Here is a 23639-nt window from a genome sequence, read left to right as displayed (position 1 = left end):
TGATCGCCATGGCAACACGCAGGTGTACACACTGTGGTTTCTCTCTCTCTCTCTTCCTGGAGACTCACTCACTGAAGACTGCTTGACCTTCAGAGTTGTGTACCGAGATGACAGTGTTGGGACACACACTCTCCTTTGCCAGAAAGATTCTGTTGGATCCAGGATCCAGGCTTTCTCCACCCTGTGTCCCCTTCCCTTTTTCCCATCAGCCTACAAGGTGGCAGGGGTGGGGTCTTTTTTCAGACTGCAAAACAACCCCAGAGCTCCATTGGGTCAGTCTTGTGGAGGCCTCCATGGAAGGGCCAGGATAGTGACTGAGAAATCCCTTTGGACTCTCATCTCAGAGGGCAGAGGTAATGGGCCCCTGTTGGTTTGGTGTTGGCGGCCATGACAGGCTCTATGGTCCATGGACAAGAGGCTGAAAGGTCAGGGGGGTATAACCAGGCGCCAAGAAGTTGGGGTACATTTCCTTTCTAAGTGCCAAGAGATGAATAGCTCAGTTGAAAGCAGCCCAGGACACATTTCTGGAGGAAATTCTCTGGGTATGATAGTGTATGACTATTTTCTCTGCTCATTAAACCCTCACCCACCTCCGGGGGCAATTCCGGGAGAGACTGAGTCACCCAAGACTCATGGTCTGCACTGGGCAGCCAAAGGCGATTCGGCCACTGAGTGTGATTTTGGCCTCATTCAGAAGTGGATCCTGAACAATAGATCCTTTCACCAGGCACTCATCACATGGGCGTCAGGGGATGGGGGCGAGTGACGTGGGGGCAGCAGGAAGGCTGCCAGCCTTCTGGCCTGGCGGGCCTGGGTGGCAGCAGGGGCCCTAAGAGCTAGGAAGGCTCCCGGATGGAAACTGGGGGGCTTTAAAGACAATCAAAGAAACAAAGAATAGAATGGTTTCTTCATGTCCTGTTAAGACAGTAGATTGTGGCTTTATTGGGAACAGCTTGCTCAGGCCTCTTGTAAGAGCAGTTCAGGAGTGAGAGCACTGGACGAGGAGTCAGGAATCTAGCAGTTATGGACCTCGAAGGCCCTGCTTTTCTTACAACGGGCTGGGGACCATGCTCAGTTATTCTGGATTTTCTCTTAGAAACTGCCATTGCCCCACCTGGCTTTAAACATAGTCGATTCAATTAACCATTATGCTTGGGGGAAAAAAATTGGCCTTTTTCCTCCCTGCTTCTAATCAGAATCAGTTCGGTTAGGTTTGTGAGTTGTGTAATCTTTTTTTAGACATGAGCTCAGCAAATCAGAAGACAGAAACGGAATCCTGGCCACTTCAAGATAAACACTATGAAAATGAAAAATGTGGGGGAACCCACCAGCGCTTCCAGCTGCCACTACCCAAGAAGCTTGTCTGCCACTTCCTCCCAGGAGCTCATGGTGTTAGGCGCAGTTAGCCTGAAGGGCCATCCCTGGCTTCATTGGCTTGGCATTTTAGCTTGGTCTGTTGAGATTTCCAGGCTGGGCAGAAAACATCTCAAAATGTCACAGGGACAGCCTGCGGTCTGGTGTCCCGGCCCTGGGCCAACCCTAAGTCCCAAGATCCTCTCTTCATTTGCCCTGCCTGATGGGCCAGAGGCTGTAAAGGGCAGGGGAAGCCTGAGGCTGTAGCTCAGGTTGAATTCTCAGCCCCCAAGGGGGTCACAAGACCAGCACAGGTAGAATCAGTAAGAGGTAGGCAGCCCATGGTTGGGGCAAGCCAGTGAACAGGGAGACCTCCTAATCTCCTCCTGAGGGAGAGGGTGGACATTCCTTGGGGAGGGCCTCCACTGAAGCCTTACCTGTTCTTGAGCAAACAGGTTCTTGAAGAACCTGTTCTTGAGCAAAGGCCCTGACCTCTTGAATCTTACGGCCCAGAATCAAGGGACCTCTGATCTTACAGTAATATTCAGGAAGCTCAAATTCCTCTTTCCAGAGCTCTGTTGTAGAGCTCACCTCTCTGCATTTGAGAAACCCCGTGGAGGATAAGTAACTTCCTGTAGTTCTAGCATCTTCTTCACACACAGGGTACTGTTCTCACCTCAGTGTGATTGGCTGGACTGCCCAGTCTGAAACGTAGCCCCTGCTTACAACCTCCGGTTCCTCCTGTCTTCACTGTGAATCACTTATCTCCTGCCTAAAAGGGGAAAATGAAGGTGCCGACCGCATGGAATGGTGGCAAGAATGAAATGAATTCTGAGGTGCAGAAGTTAAAAAGCTCATCTGGCTCTGTGTCGGCAGTGGGGGAGTCGTGACACTTGTCTGTGTGGCCGTGGGAACTATACCAGGCACTGGGTCCCAGGAGCTGGCCCTATTCCCAACTCCAGGAAAAATCCACTTCCCCCAGACACATAGCCGACTCTGGGACCAAATCAGTAGGAAAAAAAAAAATCCTATTCTGCCTTATCCCTTTTGGGGAGATGTCAAATAGGGACCAGGCACATCTGGGGGTCTCGTGATGGAGAAGTAATGAATTCATTTGGGACTATCTGAAGAAGTCTGTTTTGGAGGACCGAGAGGCTCTGGGCACAGGACGACTGTGTGTCATCTGCTGGCCTCCACCTGCCATGCAGCATGACTGTCATCCTCTCTCAGGTCTGACTGCAGAAATGGTCCTATGACAGGATGCCCACTGCAGAGATGACAGCCAGAATTCAGACCGATAAAGCCACTTCCAACACTGAAAGTGGCTCTCTGAGACCCTCGCTTCCAGGGAAGACAGGAGAGATTCTCAGAAGCAGGTGCTTTGGGGGAAAGACATTTTAATCTGACAGGGAATTCTCAACAAGGCCCAGCTGGTGATTTGCTAGATGTCACTTGGGGACCGGACCTGAGATGTGTTCTTTGCACCTCCCAAGTCTGCTTGTCCTGAGTTTTGGGGAGCAGACTAGAGTATCCCCATATTCATTCATTCATTCACTCATTTAGTCATTCATTTGTTCAACCTAGAGTAGGCAGTACTGTGCTGAGTACTGGGGACAGTGTGGAGGGAGACATACAGCATGGGCTGTCACAAGGCCACAAGGAAGTTCCGAAATTCCAGAATCCTGGAATCTCTCATTACTGAAGAAACCTGGGGTGATCCTAATTCCTTGTAATTCTTTACCTGTTCATTTCACAGACTTCTTTGAGAAACCAGTGAAACCTAGGGAGTCTGTCCCACCCAAACCCCTCTACATGTACACAAGTGCACACACGATGTACATATACACACAGGCTTGCACACAACATCGCAGTCTTATGGACACCCCCTTAAGACCAACTGGTGCATTCAAGGTGGAAAACCTCTTGTCACCCAGCTCCATCGCTAGTCAACTGTGAGACCACCCCCACCCCACTCACCTCTCAGGAAGGTTTGCAGACACACGGATAATGGTGAGTTCGGGAAAAATTACACAATGCTCTATTCTCAGCAGATGGTGTGATTTTCTCCCACTTGGGGGGAGTGACTTGGGCAAACCATTCGTCTCCGGCCTTACAATCTCACTTGGCAAGGTTTTGAAATGTGCTGGGCCAATTTTACTAGAGAGACCTATTTTCCTTGATCTGTGGCTTAGTGGAAAATATAGGTAAGATTAATGGTATTATATGGGTTAGCTAGGATTTATCCAAGTAAGAATGAATTTACCCCAGAACCCTGCATAGTTAATTGGCAGCCCAGCACCAAGGTTAGATCCCTGCCTCTCCCACCTGGATGACTGGAGTCAAGTTGTTGAATCTATTTGTGCCTCTGTTCCCTTGTCTCTAAAATGACTTTGGCAGTAGTGACTCCTTCATAGCACTTTTTGTGGGAATTAAATCAGCTGGAGTATATAAACTGCCCAATAGGTATGCAACACCATTGACTCTAATTAATTGCCAACACCTATCAAACCAGGATCGGTTGGTATCATCATCCATTGAGAAGACTGAGTGTCAGAGAGGGGAAGGAGCTAACTAGCTGTGTAGCCTAGAGTGAGGGGCTGTGTCAGGATTTGAATCCAGATGTGGGAGGTCCTCAGTACACTGAAGTCTGGTGCCAGGGAGTAGCTCTTGGAGAGCACCTTTTTCTAGACTTCCTGACAGATCCATGGAAAACCTCTTCTTGAGACCCTTGGGCACTGGACCCCATGACCCCTCTGTCCCTCCTATAGTCACAAGCACTCCAATGACTTGGGTGGCCCTTCTCCCCCCAGAGATACTCCTCCCTGAATGTGAAAGTAGCTTTGAACAGTTAATGTTGCTTGTTGGGTCTCTCAGAGGGAGGGACTTGGGACCGTTTCTTTGTTACATGACGCAGGAGATTTATGGGAGACCAGAGGGCTCAACGGAAAACATTCTTGACTTACTTTCAGCTGGGAATGCTTGTGTGAGAGATGCAATTGGCCATGCAGTATTAGCCCTCTTGAGTCACCACAGATCCCGAATCACAGAAGCCTCTGTTTCTCAGGAGAAAGACACACACGTGTTAAGTCCTGCTTCTCTGGAAGGCGTTTGTGGTGTGGCCATGGCCGGAGATGCTGGTGCCTGTCCAGTCATCTGTGGTCCACCGCTACTCACACCTCGATCTTGTTCTAACTTTCCCTGAACCTTGGGAATATTCTGGACAGACTATGCACCGGGGAGGCTGGGAGGTCATCAAAAGTTACTTCAGTTGGAGTTGGCTGTATTAGCTCAATGGGTAAGTGTGCTGGACGCATGGCGGGGCAGACTGACTGGATTTGAATCCTGGCTTCATCATCACTAGTTCTGTGAACCTGGGCATGTTTCTTCCCTTCTCTGTACCTCGGTTTCTGTATCTGTAAAGAGGGGATAATAATATCATCTACCTCATAGGGTTGTTTTAAGGATAAATGAGTGAGTACTTGTGAAGTGTGTAGAGGGGTGTCTGCCCGGTCTCTATTTGCTATTATTGCTGCTGGTATAATTAGTATCCTTTGGAGTCATAATTGGGGTTTGCGTCAGTGTGAAGGAAGCGTTTTGGAAAGTCTTCATAAATTATGAAAGGCTACACAGCCTTGAAGGCTTGGTCCCTCTCAAGGCAAGAGGGAGCCGGAGGGAGGAACTCAGAAGGCTCGTGGGGAGAGCTGACTGGAAGCAAGTTTCGGGCGCCATCTTTGCGATGCCCTGGTGGCGAACTTCCATCCGGGTTAGCTAAACGTGAGCCGTGGGCCTTCCCCTCTGCCCAGAACTGCGCATTCCCTGGGCAGCCCCTGCCCGCTACCTGCCATGTGGCGGGCCCTGGGAAGGCCTGCCCACGGAGGGCGGCCGCAGGTTGAGGTCCCCTGGTCCCCTGTCCCGGCTGACCGCAGGCACGCGCAGCCACGCACGCGCTCCCGCCGCTCCCGCGGGCTGGCGTGCTCACACGACGCATGCGCATCGGGTCTCTGCAGTCACGCAGGCAGCTGCCTGTGGAACTCAAGGCATTTTGTTCAAACGTCTCGGTTCCTTCTGCATTTGCATGTTCTGGGTGCCAGCTGGTAAACGAGAATGAATTTTAATACGACAGAAACTGCCATTCGGCTCCAAACCACCGTCTGGGCCTCAGACTTTATTTATAACCAGGGAGTGACAGCGGCCACCTGGCCACACAGTGACAGGCCGATCACCCCGCTCCCGCGGCCTCCCCTGAGCAGCCTCCCCTCCGAGGAGCTGACTGCGAGGCTGTGTTTTCCTTTTGTATGCTGGACGAGGAAAGCTGCCGGAAGTCCGTCACCCGGCCTGACAGTTTTCCCACCGCGTGAAGACTGGCTGACAAAGGCCAAAACTGAAAATGTCAGTGAGAACAAACAATATTTCAAAACAGCCTTGTGCAGTTCCCTCCTTGCTTTCCTCCTCCCTCATCAGCCAGGCATTGTGTGAGCTGCTGAAGAAGGACACCCCCAAAAGGAATGAATCACGCAGAAACACACGCTCTCCAGGCCACTCAGTACTGATGCTTTTATAGTGCACCTACGTGCTAATGACACAAAAAGAGAAGCAACTGTTGGAAGCTTCTGTCTTCTCAAAGCTCCCTTTCTTGCTCCTTTTAGTATTTTCCGAGTTGAGGAAGATCATACAGAAGTTTCCCGGTTCTCTCATCATCTTATTTTGTAAATCATCAGACACCGCTTCCTGGTGGTTAGAACCTGCTTCCTGCTCGACAAGGAGAAAGCGGTTGTTGTTGATTCAGCTCAGCAACACCAGCCGTGTGTTTGTCCTTCTATGGCCCTTGTTTCAGAGCACTTCTCCCCTTTAGAGCCGACACTCGCTCTAATGATCTGGAAGGATCCCAGGTCCATAGCAAAGTGGTTTGGAGGGTGGGTTTCAGTGCTATGCAGACCTGAGATGGGATTCCAGCTCTGCCATTGGCTGACTTGGGGAAATTGTTTAATTTTTCTGAGCTTCAGTTTCTTTGCCTATAAATAACACATACACACATGTATACATTCACTGCTTGGCATTCGTGGAAGATGGGGTACCACAGAACCCCAAAGGTGCTGGGGACCCAAGGACATTGCAGTAACAGGCCTCCCCTCCGCTGGCTACCAGCTCAGAACTGAAGAACAAAGCAGCTGAGATTCAGGAAATCAACTACAGGTTCTAGATAGAAGTGCTCACTTCCTGGGGCAACTCATTTTTCTGAGCTTCAGTTTTCTCACTGATTCATAAGCAGGATCTTCTGACTTTCTCTGGACCTGCCCCAGTGAGGGATAGAGTCAGTTAAAGCCAGTTCTGTCTGAATCCAGAGCTGGCTTCTAACTACCAACATGGTGCCCGGCCTGGCTCATGGGCCTCCATATGGCAGGCCCAGTAGAAATGTCAGTGAGCTTCTGCCAAGGACTGCACTTGAGGCTCAAGGACATGGTCAGGAGAAATCACACTCCTCCAGGACGGTTTCAGTGACATCACCTTTCCATGTTGGGTTTCACTGGAGTGCCAACTAGGGATGATAACACAGCCCCAGAAAAAGAAGGAGTTTTCTATTAATGGTTTAGAAGAATTGTGAGATGGTTTCACAGAATCAGGTAGAAGCAGATAATTCTTCAGCTCCTTATTGAGATTTTAGATTCATGTCTGCAAAATTCACAGGAGCCCTTGGATTAAATCATGCTTTAGCCAGTTGATAGCCATTAGGCTTCGTTTTGAATGCCATTAATTCTTGGGAGCCAACCACTGATCTTGGCTCTATCTGTCAATATGTGGAAGGTGTGTTTTGTAGGAAATTTTAAGGAGCCATTTATTCATTCAGTAAACATTTATTGAACATCTACTGTCCGTCACACTGTTGTAAGAATTAGAGAAACACAATAAACAGGTAAAGGGTCCTTGCTTTTCTTGGAGCTTCTGTGACAGGAAGGGCAGATGGGTAATAATTGAATGCACAAATAAATAAACAAGTTGTTGTGAGGACACCAAAGCAGAGTGAGTGAGGGAGATGCATAGGTTGGGTAAGAGTGTTCAGGGAAGGCCTCTAAGAGGGAGTGGCATGGAGCTAAAACACAAAACGTGATGATCTGAGAACAGAACATTCTAGACAGAGGGCATGGTAGATAATGTGTTCTAAGGTGGCAAAGAGCTCAGAATGTCCAAAGGAACTGAAGGCAAGTTTATCCCCGGAGCAGAGTGAGCTGCTAGAAGTTCAAGAGGGAGATAGGAGCCAGCTCCTGTAGGTCTTGTCAGCCATGAAGAGGACATTTATTCTGGGTGCAACCAGAAGCATTAGAGGTTACAAGTAAGGGAGGGATACCACATGATTGTGGGAAAATGCTCATGGTATAAGATAAAGTAGAAAAAAGGATGCCCAAATCTAAAATGGTACATTTAGTACTGTTTTAACTATGTAAGTACAGAAGTACATACACACACACACATTCAGAAAACTGAAAGAAGATAAAACATTTCAAGTGTTGGCAGTAGTGATAACCTTGCTTTTCCTTCATTATTTCCCTGAATTTTGTCAGTTTTCTACAAGTTGTATTACTTTAAGAATCAGAAAAAAAGTCATATGCTTTTAAAAAACTTGTTTGTAGGGATGCCTGGGTGGCTCAGTCAGTTAAATGTCTGCCTTCAACTCAGGTCATGATCCCAGGTCCTAGGATCGAGCCCCACATGGGGCTCTCTGCTCTGTAGGAAGTCTGCTTCTCCCTCTCCCTCTGTCTGCCACTCCCCCTGCTTGTGCTCTCTCTCTCTCTGTTGAAATAAACAAAATCTTAAAAAAAAATTTTTGTTTGTAGAGCACTCAATGGAGACAATGCCAGAGTGATGCTCCTTTACTGTGTCTTAGCTCAGAGTTGAGCTTAGTGTGTGGTGCTTTGGAATGCTGGAGTGAATGTTGAAGGCTCTGGCCAGTGGAGATGTTCTGTTTTGTTCTTTTCTTTTCTTTCTTTCTTTTTTAAGATTTATTTATTTATTTATTCATTCATACCTTTTTAAAAATTAACGTGTAATGTATTATTAGCCCCAGGGGCTGTTTTTGTTTTTAATGAATTTACCCTCAGACAGACTTCTTACCCTTCCCAAATAAGTTATGCAAAAGCATCTACCATTTCTGTTTCATCCCACAGATTTGAATATAACCTGCCGATATGCAGGTGTGTTCCACGTGGAGAAGAATGGTCGCTACAGCATCTCCAGGACGGAGGCTGCTGACCTCTGCAAGGCTTTCAACAGCAGCCTGCCCACCATGGACCAGATGGAGAAAGCCCTGAGCGTCGGGTTTGAGACCTGCAGGTAGGAGGAGGAAAGCCGGGGGTGGGGCGTTGGGGGCGGGGCCTAGGCCCCGGAAGCTCCTCCCTGACAGCTGATGGATGGTTGCCTGAAGGGTGGGCCCCACCTATCAATTTGGCCAAGTCAACCCTGAACCTGTAGGACAACAGGAATTTAAAGCCGGCTAAAGACACCTTTGTGAATCATAGTGGGGTTGCCCAGAGGAGGCCATTAAGGGTCAGCAGCTGGAATCCTCTTGCCTAAAGTGCTTCCACAGCGCTCTCCCAGCTTTGAAGCAGCGTGCAATATCATTGTCGGAACCACAAGAAAACATAAACCAAATAACAGTGTTTAAAATAAATATGTGCCTGGTGGAGTCTTGGCTGAGCAGACTTGGCTCAAAGCAGCGTTTTCGAACAACTCCCTCTCTCTGTCTGTCTCTCGTGTGTTTGTTTCTCTTCTGTGTTGCTCTGGCTTGACCAGAAATAAAAGGACATGAAAATTATTAGGATGTGTTATTCTAAGTGAGAGGGAAGTGGTCAGAGGGACCCAGGAGACCTCCTGAGAGACCTTGCATGGGACATCACAGAGCTCCCTGGACCCCAGCTCATGCCATGCTGCTCAGGGCGCTCACAGCAGGCAGTGGCCCCGTATATTTCGTGTGTTTGAATTTCCGCTGACCCTGTGGTGAGCGGGAGACACCAAGAGCTAGTAGTGGTGACAGCCACGGCAAAGTGGTTTGGTTGGTTTGTTTTCACTAGAAGAGCTCTGGGTAATCCGAGCAACTGTCCTGAAGTTTCCAGCCTGCCGGCAGCTCCCCCCTGTTTTTGCAATGCAATGTCATTAGATAAAGTGGTTCCCCTTCCTCTTAAACACACAGGCACACATGCAAACACAGACTGCTCTTTCAAAGCCAAGTCAGGGGGAAGGCTTTATTCAGACCATGAAATGTAATGTCAACATGCCTACCCTGGCCCTTGCTTGCAGAGGACACAAACACATCAGGAGTGGCAGCGGGGTCTCTCTGCCTGAAAACGGAAAGAAAAATCTTTACTCCCACACAGCACTGAGAAGGTAGCCACTAGCCCCATGTGGCAATTTGCACTAAATGACAAAGGAAATTCAGCTTTGGTTCTTCGGTGACACTGTTGACATTTGGTTGCTCCGCGAGATGATGAGCAGCTGCCAGATTGGAGGGCATAGATTCTAGACAGAACATTTCCATTCCTGCAGAACGTTCTACTCAGCGGTACTGCTCTGAAAAAAAGGGCCGACATGCACGCACATCCGCATGCGTTCAGAGCTAGGTCTGGGAGAACCCGAGAGCAGCAGAAGGAGAAGCTCTGTCCGCTGCTCCCAAGGCGGGCCAGGGAGCAGATCCATGCATCCCCTTCCCAAGGCTAATTGTTTAAATATGGCCCTGACTCGGCCAATAGCCTAAGAAAGTAGACTTACTAGACTGAATCTGGGTTGTGAAATACAGACAAAACATACTTAGGAAACACAGAAATGTTCCCATCTGTTGAAAGCAAGGGGAGTTCTTCAGACTCCCACGGGCTAAGCTCCGTGCACTTAGAGGTGGGACGCGCCCTGCTGTCCACTTGCCCACGTCCCCTCTATCCTTGGACTGCACCTGGCGTTGATCTGATTTCTGCACTTTATGGATGAAGCAACTGAAGCTTGCAGACGTGCCAGAGCTCGCCCAGGGCCATGTCGCTTGCACCAGGAGGGGTCCAGAGGCTAATCCCGCTTCATCTGAGCCTAGGACAAGAATTTCATGACCCTCCCGAGGGACTGAGGGCAAGGGGGAGACAGAAGCATGATGCATGGATCTGCTGAGCATTTCTTTCCTCCCTGTGAACAGCAACTAGCTGGGGCAGTATATACACATATATAAATTTTAATATCCCAACTCATGTACGGTGGGACACCTACAAGGGGCAGTTGGCTCGTGGTGGTAACAACTCAGGCATAACTTAAAAAGCGAATGTAGATTCTAGAATGTCAGTGTGACACAGATCTCCCAGTGTGATGCGGGCGTGGTGGGGAGTAGGCTCACCAAAGAGTGTTGCCATTAAAAAAAAAGAGAAGAAAGAAAGAAAGAAAAAGAAAAACGGTGCCAAAGAAATCTATCCTTCCACCCATAGCGGGTATTAAGTGTTACAAAACGCATTTCCATAATTTCGCTCAGGCGGCTGTGAATCAGATCTCTGCCATAAGACAGGTGGCTGAGGCTTGTAGGCTCAGATAAAACCCTAGCAGCCACTCTCTTCTGTCTGCCCCACCCTGATTAGAAGCATTTCCCAGATAGATGGAAACTTATTAACATTTAATTGCTCTCTCTCTCTCCCCACCAAACTAAGGAGTCTTTGGAGAAACCAGTCTGTCCTTTCAGAGGAGGAATTAGTCATGCAAGCTACAGTTGCGACATGGACCTGATGAGTTCCGTGTGCTTAGAAATTTCAAACTCCCAGCCATTTCCGTGGGTCTTGCAGGATGATGAACTGTGAACTGTTACCTCTGGTAGCAAAGATTAAAAAGGCTCTCCGCCATGCATTTTAGCCAGCATTGCATTTTCAGAAACTTGCTGGATTTAGCTTGGTCCTCTCTACCATACCCCTGCCACCAACCCCTTCACCGCCCATATCTTATTTTTGGAGGCATTTTATATGCGGGAGAGATTGTGCAGTGAGTGAGTACTAACTTCCGAGATGCGGACTGAAGAGGCTGGGTGCTCTCTGTTGTATCCCACAGGGCCTCAGGCTCCATCATGCTCCCAGAAACATCTTGGTGGGGGCAGAGGGGGCTTACGCACTTCTCTGAGCTGCCTCTGGAAAATTCCTGAGCTAAATGAGGTACCGTTATCTACTTACTTAATCACTATTACTCCCATTTTAATGACAGTCAATTTACTTCCACTGGCAATGAAGTTATGCCTGGGATGCTCATGAAGAAAATATACTGTGTTTCTAGCATATAAACAAGGCTTCGTGTTTATAGTAATGGAGTCAAGAGGGAGGGAATCACAGGGAAAGGTGACGCAAAAAAGGAAGAGTAGAGGATACAAAATAGGCAGGTCTGACCTGTGTGGACTGAAAGGAAGAGCCACCTGGCCCTAGCTTATGGGAACTGGTCGTCCGATGTATTTTCTGGAAAATATGAAGGCGATAGAGAGCCAAAGTGGATCTCACCTCAGTGGCTCAGGCTTCCCTCCACATGTTCAAACTGACTTGACACTGCTGCCCACATAATTTATTTGAAACCAGTTTTCTTCTCCTGGAGTGCCTGGCAGCCTTGGTCAGTAGAGTATGTGACTCTTGATCTTGGGGTTGTGAGTTTGAGCTCCAGGCTGGGTGTAGAGATTATTTGAATAAAACTTCTTTATTTTTAAAAAGCCAGTTTTTCCTTCCATGAATCTTTTTTTTTTTTTTTCTTTTAAAGCTCTTTACAGAGCTCTAAATAAAATCACCTTGCCTCCCTCAGTGTTGATCCCTTTCCTTCTCTCTCTCGGCTGTTGTTTCTGGATTTCACGTAACCAGTTGTTGAAACCTATATGATCCCCAGAGGTGAACCGAATGACCCCGGGTGCTGTGTGAGATGTCATCTGATGGCACATCACACAGTCCCCATCGCAGCCTCGCAGGGGCATAACCTCTCGCTTTCATTTTGCAGGTACGGGTTCATAGAAGGGCACGTGGTGATCCCCCGTATCCACCCCAACTCCATCTGTGCGGCCAACAACACAGGGGTGTACATCCTCACATCCAACACCTCCCAGTATGACACGTACTGCTTCAATGCCTCAGGTTGGTTCCAGGGGGATGGTCTTTGCGTCTGGGGTGGCCTTGGACACGCATCAGTCTTGGCTTAAGTAGGGAGTCATGCAGCTTCCATTCACATAACAGATGCTCACTGAATATCTCCACAGCTACAGCAGAGACAGGCTTCCTCTCTCCAGAGTGCTTACTTGCTAGGCAGGGAGGCCGACAAGAAACAGAGAAAGAGTCAATACCTCATACGAAGTCAAAAAGTGATGAGTGCTATAGAAAAGAAAGCCGAAGAAGAGGCTTCTGAGTGCTAGGGAAGCTTTTCTCTGAGAACGTGGCCGGTGAGGGTGCCTGTGAGGAGGTCCATTTGAGAGCGAGCCCCAACCGGTGTCAGGGAGAACAGCCATGGGCAGAGAGGACAGCAGTGCCAAGCCAGGCATGGAGGAGCACTGTGACTTATTCTGAGGACACCAAGGAGGCCAGGGTGGATAAAGCCCAGTGATCAGAAGGGGGAATGCCGAGGAATGAAGTCAGAGATGTAAGCAGGGCCCGGGTCCCATAGGGCCTTGTAGGCCATGGTAGAGAGTGTGGCTTTTATTCTCAGTGGGATGGGAAGTCACTGCAGGGTTTTGAATCAGGAAGTGACATGAACAGGGGTACAAGCCAAATGGCTTGGCTTAGAAGTATTTATTCTGTGTTGGGCCTGGAGAGAAAGCTGGGAGGATATACGGTAGGCCTTTGACCTTCTTGAGTTTCCTTTCCCAACAATTGAGAGCCTTGACAACTAGAGAACAAGAAAACCAAGTTAAGATGTGTATGCTTGGCTGTAGGCCAGGCCCCTCTGCCTGTCAGAGGGACTTGCTTCCAACCACTGCCCTAGAAACTCATGTTTATTAGTCGAATTCAGGCTCCAGCAGAATTCAAGAATTCTCCACGCTGTGTGTCTTCAGGGTCTTTTGAGAAGGGTCAAACACACAAATGTCAAGCTTTTGAATGCCAACAATCAAATGTTGTTTGACTACTTCCTTCTCAAACTGGGGCTTCTGTTCCTCAGGAAGGTCTGAGGTTGTGTGAAGGGAAGATGGAACCACGAGGTAAATTCGACACGTCTTCCTGGCATATCTGTTTTCCTTAGAGATGGGAAGGAGGGTGTTAAATTAGCTGAAAAGTGGTTAAAGAATGTCGTATGAGACAAACACAGATGTTATTCAGTGATGACTTAAGGCATTGTTTGCATGAGAAAAACACAGATATCACATGTGGGAGAGTATGAAATCTGCACAGGGTTTTCAGTGCAAGTGCAGGCATTAAAGTAATTGAGAGATTACGTCAGTAGCTTTCGGCTATGCCGGCCACCCACTGTGGCATGAGAAGTAGGGATGGAAGTGGGATTTCAGAAGAGAAATCTAGAGATTAGGAGGAGAAAGAGAAAGTTTCAGGGTTGATAGTTGAAATGGTGTGTTTTGAAGCCAATACATTATGTCTAATATAGGCAAGTCCCTAAACCTCTGGGGGGGACGCTCACAACAAAGAGAAGAAAACTGTAGATTATTTCTTATTCCCTGGTATATGGGCAAGGAATGCAAATGGAGTTTGGCCAAAAAGAGGAGAGTCCCCATGAGGCAAAATGGTGCATGGCCCCCACCCAGTTCCCATACCCATATACCCAGAATGTTCTAAGGACATGATATTGAGGAAAACCACGTGCAAATAAAGGAGAAGTAGACACAGAGCAGCATGTGGTCTCAATAGCTTATCTTAGTGCCAGAGGTCAGAGGGGGAATTTGGGCAGACTTTGTGTTTTAGAGGAAGGGGCTGGTCACATGAGACTGGGCTAGTGTGGGACGCACACTCAGAGTGTTTGGGTACTACCCCTTTTTTCCCCCACTGAATCTTGTTGAGGGCATGGATACAATAAATTATGTTGTTGTGAATCCACATTGTCTCCCCTGTTTTAAAAGTTAGTATCACTTCCTGGAAAGAACTTTAACTCCAAAAAATAGAAGCTCCCACCGTTTTACCGGGAATGGCAACCATGTGGACAAGTTACTACTGAGACTTGTCTCCCTGCCCCTTAGTTTTCCCTGCAGGGTTGGGTCTGGCCTCAGAGAAGGAAGTGAACCCTCCTGATTAACTTTCCTCTTCTTTGCGGGGAGGTGTTAAAGCAGCTGAAAAGCTGGAGAATTTCTGGGGGGTGTGTTCATACCCAAATGGCTGTCTTAAAGTAGTTTAAGGAGATTTTTTCCTTTTCTTTTATCCAAGTTTACTTAATGGAGATAGACTGATTTTATAAGTTTTTCTTTAAGTCTTAAAAAGAGTATTTTTGGATCAACTATATGCAGTCAGGACTCTGCTGGGCAAGTAGGGTGAGAGAGAACCAGCAGTCATATTTCTTGTCTTGGGAAGTAATCTCATTGAAATGATGAAACAAAAGAATAAAGAAGCTGGAGGAGAGTGTTTATCTAAGGATAAATAAATTCTGAATGTCTTGGTGATGAGAGAGGTGCTAAGCAAACTATGGATCTGGATAACCTTCTGTTCCAGGCAGAGCATCCCATTGGAAAGGTCCAACTGAGAGTTGCAGGCAGGTGGTCAAGACCCAATGATGTGACCCCCTCCAAACCCTTTTGGTCTACAGGGACCAAAGCCAGCACAATCTTAGCAGATAGGTTCCATATGCTTGCAGTTTCAGCAGTATTTTTGTAAAACGTGGCCTGTGGTTTATAGAGGAAAATAAGGCAGACCCTGGAAAGGCCCCATGATTTTTATTTTGATTCCCTCATGTCTCAGGCCCAACACGAGCCTGGTGACTTCTGTGTTAAGTGCCCAGAGAACTGGCTTGAATTAGTTCATTTTTGGAGTTTGCCTCCAGTAAAATGCCTCATTCTTTTTTAAAGGTGAAGTTTAGGAGAAGATGTTACATTCATTTGTCTACTCATTTGCTCATTTACTCGACAAATATTTATTGGATACCTAGAATATATCAGGCGTTGAGGAAGATGTCTTTCTATCTGGCACTGAGTCACTGGCTAGACTGAGTAATTAACATTGCTCCCGGCTATTTTGGGGCAATGGAGGCACAGTTTAGAGGTGCAGCCCACCAGGAAGCCCCCCGCAGAGTCTTTCTAACAATTCCTTAAGTTCAGGAAAAGCTCACCAGGCCCTATGCTCCCAGCAGTGCTGTGTTCATTAAACATTAAATCATTAAAATAAAAGATTGTCAGTGAGGCCCTGCTGTCTGACATGGGAGCGTGAATGTATTAATTGCACAATTGGGTCACCATTCATCATATTGTGCTTGCCAGGTTTGGTGTTCTTTTTAAAAGTTAAGGGGAACTGGAGCATGAAGAAGGTCCATTTGAACAAATGCTCTAATGATTTCCAAAACTGTCTTAGTGTTTTTTACGTTGTATCCCGTTCGATTACAACCTAACCCTTAGAAATTTCTTCCCAGGGCACTACTGTTGCCTGAATTCGGGGAAAGTGGTTCCACCCCTGCCATGAAGAAGTCATAATCCAAGGCCTGTTTCGGGGCCTGTGCAACATAAAGTATCAGAAGCTTCTCATGGGTCAGGCGGGTTTCTGGTGGTGTTACCAGAGCAGACAGTGTAGATACTCTTTACGATCTCCCAGGGAGGCTATCTGCCCTGCTTTTCAAATGAGGAAATTATTGGGAACACTTTTTGAAAACTGTAAAAATCTAAAGAAATATTAATTGTTATTGTCGTCCATGACCTTGTGAATTCCTTAAAAGTAGAAACAGGAACATGTTCATCTTTTTTGCTCCTTTTTTTTTTTTAATCTGTCTCATGAGTAATGCTTAAAATGAATAAATGAACTGATATATCTTAAACTTTTTAAAACAGAATTTCTTATGGCATTTCCATTCATGATTCATCTAAACATTTCTTGACCTGTTCATCACTGTAGACCATTTTGGGGGGGTGGTTAACATCTTCAGTATGTTTTCTGGAAGCATGGGCCTGTGGGAATTATATTGGTACTTCCTCTTTCATTCATTCAACAAGTATTTGTCGAGTGTCTTTCTGACCCCATCATACATAAATGTTCTGGCCAAGATAAATAAGGTCATTATTCATCACTACTCAACTTCTATAGCTCTTTGGAGGTGAGGGGGTTGGGTAGCGGGAGTTAGGGGTTGAGAGATGTGCCATGAGCAGCCATCATGTAAAATGAACAAGATAATGTGAGGCAGCAGTAAGTCAGAAGGAGAACTGTAAGCAAAGATGTGATGGTGATATGTGTGGGGGATTGGTAAGGGGCTGGTTGAGATTGGTTGGTGAGGAGAGGACTTACTGAGGAGGTGACTTTCTCTGAGACTCTCTTCGGGGATGTCTTTTACTTAGCCTTTGCAAGAATGGCTTTTCTTAAGACCTGGTTTTCTCCAGGTGAATAAATAAAGCTGCCGGTTGTTTTCACAATGAGTCAAAGAAATAGGCAGGTCAAGGGACATGCCTTTTACCTGTAGGAAAGATGCTTCTGGGACCTGGGAAGCAACAAAGCCCTGTTTTGTTGAACTGATGTTTCTGTCCAATGTTATGAGGACCTCGCGATTTATGTCAGAAAACCTAAAATGCTTGTGGTAACAGCCTTCCTTTGTGATAGCAGTCTGCCGACCTGCCTCCATCCATCTGTCCATCCATTCATTCATTCATCCATTTATCCACCCATCCCTTTCTCCCTTCCTCTTTGACAAGAAGCAACAATGAGAGAAATCAGTCTAAGAAATAAGTTGCCATCTTGTGCACAGACACAGGAGTGCATGCACATACACGCACACACACGGTATAAAAGTTATCATCCACAAATGGATCCATTCTCCCTGCAACAACAAAGCCAGTTGAAAGCTCTCTGAGTGTTTAGATCTCAATACAAGGTCTAGTTACCAAATAGAGCTTTAATAAAACCCCATCCTGACTAATAGAAGTGGATGTCAGTTTTTCTCCTATGTTTTTAAAGTTCTCATGGTTTTTCTCTTTGCTGCTCCACAGCTCCACCCGAAGAAGATTGTACATCAGTCACACACCTACCCAACGCCTTTGAAGGACCAATTACCATAAGTACGTATCTCTTCTGACTTCAGTGGGGTGTTCCCATTCTTGGGAAGGGGATCAGGTGTACTTTCTGTGTTTCATATTTGAGTAGAAGAGCAGTCATTTCCCCAAGGCGAGGGACACTGGGTGTGATTCACTGTCCCTTCCCCTTTCCCTGCAGTGACTTGAAACTGCGATTCCGTTGACCCCAACACATTGTTCCTCAAACTGCAGTCATTTGAAAACCGCTTTCACCTTTTTGGGCACCTCTGTGTACACAGCACAATCATTTAATTGATTTTTTCACTTAATTGGCCTATTCTTTTCCGCTTTAAATAAGTTTGTTAAAAAAAAAAAAAAAAGCCTGCAGCGGTGCCTGGGTGGCACAGTTGGTTGAGTGTCTGACTCTTGATTTCAGCTCAGGTCATGATCTCAGGGTTGTGGGATCGAGCCCTATGTCAGGCTCCATGATCAGCGGGGCATCTGCTTGGGATTCTCTCTCCTTCTCTGCCCCTATTGCTCATGCTCTCTCTCTCTCTCAAATAAATAAATCTTCAAAAAATAAAACAAAATAAAATAAACCAATCAATCCTCTACAAATGGAAAACAAAACCCCCAGTCATAAGCAGAGGGTATCCTTAAAAATACACTTACATGTAGGACAAATTAAATAGTCTTCTTAAATTCTAGCTGCTTGAAGGTTCTGAGTCTGAGCCATGTTCTCTCTCATGGAGAGGGATTAATAAGGGCTAGGAGGAGATGCATTCCAGCCCCCTAAATTTTCTGTTTGATTATTTGTGTATTGGAAGAGAATTCTAATTTAATTCTAATTCTAATTCTAATTCTAATTTCAACATTATTTATACCACATCCACCTAAAATCATCTTGATGATCCCAAGATGTAGGCGTCTGGTACTATATGAGAACAAAAATCTCAACCAAAATTTTCAAAGAGGTCAACTTATTAACCCTGATCTTATGGCCTCTGAACCTCACTTTTTTTGAGAAGTATCATAGTGTTGAGGAGGTCTGACTTCTGCCTCCTAAGAGACAGACCCCTTACTGTGCAGGGGAACAGAGGTGGCAGGCAACAGAAGGATGAGAATCATCCTAGCCACGCAAATCCAGCCCCATACTGTTAGGCCAAAAATTGTCCCCGACCCGTGCCTCATGGAAAGGGAGGCTCACAAGTTCAGATGTGCTGTCTCAGTCAGGCTTGGTTTGAATCCTAGTCCCTTGCCACCTGGCTGATCTCAAAGGAATGACTTTGTCTCTCTGAGCCTCAGTTTTCTCATCTGGATAATGGAAAACCTGTGAGATTTGAAATGAAAATGAAGAAAAGTAGTATGTCCAATGCATGTCAGGACCATAGTCATGTTCAATAAACTTTCCATTTCCTTGGTCCCCACCAATACCTTTCAAAGTCCAGATCTGTACAAATTTGGTCATATATTTTTTAATCAGATCTACATCTGGAGAGATTATCAGGGTGTTTGAGACTTTGCAATATTTTTTAAAAGATTTATTTATTTTTTTTTTTTGAGAGAGAAAGAGAGTAAGTGAGGAGAGGGTCAGAGGGAAAGAGTCTCAAGCAGACCCCCCTAACCCCCGCCACTGAGCACAGAGCCCATGTGGGGCTCGATCTCATGACCCTGAGATCATGATCTGAGCCAAAACTGACCGAGCCACGTAGGCACCCTTGCAATATTTTCTAATGTATGTTTTACTAATAGTTCCACTTAGGCAAGCCAGATAGGTAGACAAAAGGAACATTTAGTCCAGTGCAATATAGCAGAGGATAATTTTAGCTAAATGCACACTTGTACAGTGAGTGGCCCAGACTTGAAGGCAGCAAATCCTCTCAGGGAGGAGCAAAGAATGAATTCGCTTTGCTTTTTCTTCACCTGTCTATTCTAGACATTTCCTTGTTTAAATCAAAGATTCTGATCTTTATATACCTCCGTGCCTCTTAATTTCAAGACTGAATCTCACCGAGAATGGGCGGAGGCTCAGTCATCATTTAGGCATGCTGATTTCTTAGCCAGAGTAGGGGTTCACATAGACTGACAAAATTTGCTCCTTAGAAGAAAAGCCTCTTTCTTCACGGAGGTGCAAATATATATTCCTTGTTGAGACTGCTAACCTCTTCATGTCCTACTTCCAATCCTTTCTGGAAATAGATGGAATTAACAGCAATAGATTTTATATGTACTTGGAAGGGAGAAAAGGAACCAGTGGGAGAACTATCGTTTATTGAGACCAACTCAATATTGGATCCTGTGCTAAGCACTTCACATACCACGTATCATATAGGGCTCAGAGCAAAAGGGAGTAGCATCCTCATTTTACCAATGACAAAACCGAAGCTCAGTACCAGCTTTGTCTAAGGGCGCACACAGCTGGGATTCAAACATAGGGACTTCCAAACACACCCTCATTCCCCCTCCCCATTTCCAGCAGGTGCAGGTGGGCAGGGGAGGGTAGACTTTCTTAGAGCATCCCCTGCTCCCTGCCCCCCCCCCACTAGATAGGTAGTTAGGTGTTGTTTTGCTTGATAATGAAGAAAAATAGCTTTGAAATCACTGTCTTATGTGACAACCCACAGCCTTTCCTATACTCAACAAACGTCAGCTGACAAGTTCTGAAAGTGCATTCTCTTTCCCCCAGCCATTGTCAATCGCGATGGCACCCGCTACAGCCAGACGGGGGAATACAGAACGAACCCTGAAGACATCAACCCCAGCACCCCCGCTGATGATGATGTGAGCAGTGGCTCCTCCAGCGAGAGGAGCACTTCGGGAGGCTACATCTTCCACACCCTCCTTCCAACTGTGTACCCGACCCAGGACCAAGACAGTACCGGGGTGTCTGACAACCCAGAGAATACCCCCATTACCAGTAAGGAGAATGAATCACTGTGCTTTCCCGTGGTGATTTGTTTACAAAACCGTCTCTGAGCTTCCTGGGTGATCAGCATTCCCTTGTGTGTTGATTGTCTCCTGTCTGTAGAATTGGGGACACCATTTGGGGTAGGGGGGTATTATGGTAACCAGTGCCCCATAGTCATTGCCTGCTACTGTCTACAGTGTTGTTTTGTTTTGTTTTGTTTTGTTTCCATCTACTCCTCTGTTTTGCTTACCTCGGGATAAGAAGCACCATACTGGAAGATTTTTTGGAAGACTTTCTCGTTCTTTTGTCCCAGGGATGTGGTGACAATTCAAGCATGCTATAGAAGCTGTTTTTACTTTCACGTGTTTCCTTCTTGTTCTTCCCCACCTTTGGATAAGATTGTTCTCATAAAGTTGGGATCCTAACAGATGCATACCATCCCATCTGCTTTTTTCATCTTAACTCTACGTTTTTATGTTTTAACTTGATTTATGCAGTATTATCGATGGTACGATATTTTGTCCTATTCATCCATGATTTACTAAACAATTCCTTTGGTTTCAGTCTAAGGAAGCATATCTAAAGGAGTTACCTGATCAAACTCAACCCACTTAAAAGTTGTCTCCTTGCAGCCTCTAGGGGAAAGCTGTTAACATTTGCTGGGTAACGTGGATAATTCATTACCTGGGGACTGCGAGAGCAGAAATATGGCAACATTGCATTCGATTTCTTTGGGGTTTTGCCCTTTGTGCTCCACTGTCCTTGGAAAGTATTCACATCTCCCTCTGGCCTCCTTCTTTGCTTTCCACTTTGCTTTTTCCCTGTGGTTTGTTTTAAAACGGGTTTCCAGATTGGCTGCATTCCTTCTGTGGAGGATTATTCGAACTGAAGTAGGGCATCCGCGTGTTGGGCAGCTTTCCTCTTATGGTGTGGATTTTCTTTTGTCCAGGCTCTTGCTCTTGTGGGGCAGGACTCTGCTCTCCCAAGAGTGTGGCCGACATTCACTGGTTTGGGAATGCGCCGCATAGGGCCTTTTTCTGTGCCTTGTCACCCAGAACTCAGGGCAACCTTCAGAGCACTATGATTTAGCCAAAGGGTACTTGCTCAACAGTGTTTTAAATTTCTATGAGCAGCTTGCTAAGGGTGGGGGAGCAGTACCAATGGGCTCGAAGCCTGGTCATTCTCTGCAGATCCTTTGAAGCATTTTCAGGAAGCAGATGTTCTCAAATGGCTGATGCCTTCCCAGACTACTGGCTCTTTGGAGATTGGGTCACCTTTTGACTATGGTCCCACGGACAACCTTTCTGGAGAGGAGCTTCTACAAACCCAGTATGCCCTGCTGCTGGGGGCTGGCTGCCCCTGAGTTCCCCCACCCTGTTAAAGTAACCATGCAGAAGGCTCCTATCATCAGAGCATGCAATTTTGTCAGATGTTGGCAAACGTAACAATTAGTGGTCTCAGCGAGAGGCAGATCGAGTCTACTCCAAAGTACTAGTTCCCACCAAAGAAGAAAATCGTGGCAAAATATACCTTTGAGGAACTAGGTGAAATTCACATTGCAGTCATTATTAGTCTATATCAAACAGTGAGTATTACACATGTACTTTAGAAAGGCAACAAGGACATTTAACGAATAGTCTGCACATCTTTTAGGGATTGTACATTTCCTGCCCAAGTTAGGTAGTCAGCATACTTATTTTGAGGACCTACTATGTACCAAGTCTATTCTAATGCTGGGGGATCCAGTGGTAAGTACCATTAGAAAGTAATACAGAAGGGAAATAAGGATCAGTAAGCTAGTAACCAATATTTGCCAAATGTTAACCAATATTTGAGGTCTTCTCTGTGTCTTTGCTCTAGTTACTGGGGGCTCAGAGTTGGACTGACGTTCGTGGAGCCCATCCACTGTTCAGAAACCAAGGAGAAGGAGTGCTTTGAGATTTCACGAAAGCGTAGTTCGGGATTTGGGTTGAGAAAAGAATCTTGCTTTCCTCTTTTCAAAGCACTTAGCTAAGTTTCTCTTAGTAGTTTGGGAACAGAGAGACTCACTGGTCCAAAAGAGTGAGTCCAGGGCCAACCTGAGAGTCACCGAAGTGCTAAAACATCCAAATGGCCAGTGGCAGCTCCAAATAAATCCATTCTTGCAAAGAAGAGTGTCCAAGAAAAAAAAAATCGGGTGGAAACTTGAAAGCAACCCATGGCATACTAGAAAAGATTACCACTGGTAAATTCCTGAATAGACCCCAGTTTCTGAGCCCAGTGTGGAGATTCCCAAAGCTTCATGACTGTTGGACTAAAAGGTGGGTCTTGGCGGGGAAGAGTGATTGCAAATCCTCCCTAATGCATGCAGAAGGACAGATGTCAAGAGAAGGTCTGGCTGAGGACAGAGAAGTGCATCTTTAGCTTGGCAGCTCATTCCTTCTGTAAGGGTCCTTGGTGGGTGGCAATAGGGAAAGCCAGTAAGAACAACCATCTGGGTAGGTTTTGACTTCCAGCAGGCTTTTTATTGTAAATGTTATTTTTGGAAGAGACTTTCTGGGGGCATGTCATCAGCCTCTTTTTTATTGGTTATCTGGAATTCTCTGGAATCCAGAAACCTAAACTAATTCAGGAAGCAGAGACTCCTACCTTGGAACGCTCCATTTCCTTGTCTTCTGGGTGTCAAAGAAATATATACATATATATTTTTGGTCTGGCATCGTCTACGTGGGTGGGGAAAATTGGAAACTCTGCTGGCTAGACAGTAGATCCTTCCATTTTCCCCAAATCTCATGTGACTCCTTTTGGGAAAGTAGAAATAACTCCTATTTCTGTCTTGCTCTTGTATGTTTACTTCCTGTTGGTCTCTTCTCGGCCTTATATAGGGCGAAGGTGGCAGGAACTCTGTAATAAAGTTTCTGAGGGCAGAATGGGTGCCTGAGAATTTTTCAGGGGGGATGCTCAGGTGGATCTGGGGGCATTGTTGGTGAAATTGGCTCCTGTGTCTCGTCTCTATTCTTTGCCAATGTGTCCTTGGCTAGCACAGAACATACTGCAGAGGTTATTGACATTTGGTGAATATAGGGTCAAAGTTTTTAACCAGGTGTTCATGGACCTCCAGTAGGCTCAATGATAGGCCATAAGGCATTCAAGAACCTGAAATAATATACAAAATTTTGAGAATGTGTATGTGTCACATCACTCTTTTGAGGACAGAAGTCATAACTTAGATCAGATTTTCAAAGGGAGGTAGAGCTCAAAATGGCTTTTAAAAACCTCAGCTGGTTTAGGTGT

At 46.2% G+C, this 23639-nt stretch overlaps 1 protein-coding gene across 5 annotated transcripts in view; it reads left to right on the top strand.

The window, feature by feature from the left end:
- Positions 1-23639, top strand: part of CD44 (CD44 molecule (IN blood group)) — an 83205-nt gene that overhangs the window by 25556 nt on the left and 34010 nt on the right. For all 5 annotated transcript variants that reach the window (XM_080814980.1, XM_080814979.1, XM_080814978.1 and 2 more), the window contains exons 2-5: positions 8514-8679; positions 12328-12461; positions 17435-17503; positions 20145-20375. In XM_080814980.1, the coding sequence (XP_080671106.1) occupies positions 8514-8679; positions 12328-12461; positions 17435-17503; positions 20145-20375 (600 nt within the window). The remainder of the gene's footprint in view (positions 1-8513; positions 8680-12327; positions 12462-17434; positions 17504-20144; positions 20376-23639) is intronic.

The sequence above is a fragment of the Martes martes genome, assembly GCF_963455335.1.
Source record: "Martes martes genome assembly, chromosome: 10".
Lineage (NCBI taxonomy): Eukaryota > Metazoa > Chordata > Mammalia > Carnivora > Mustelidae > Martes > Martes martes.
The sequence above is the reverse complement of the archived record's forward strand: the minus strand, read 5'-3'. Positions and strand labels throughout refer to the sequence as shown.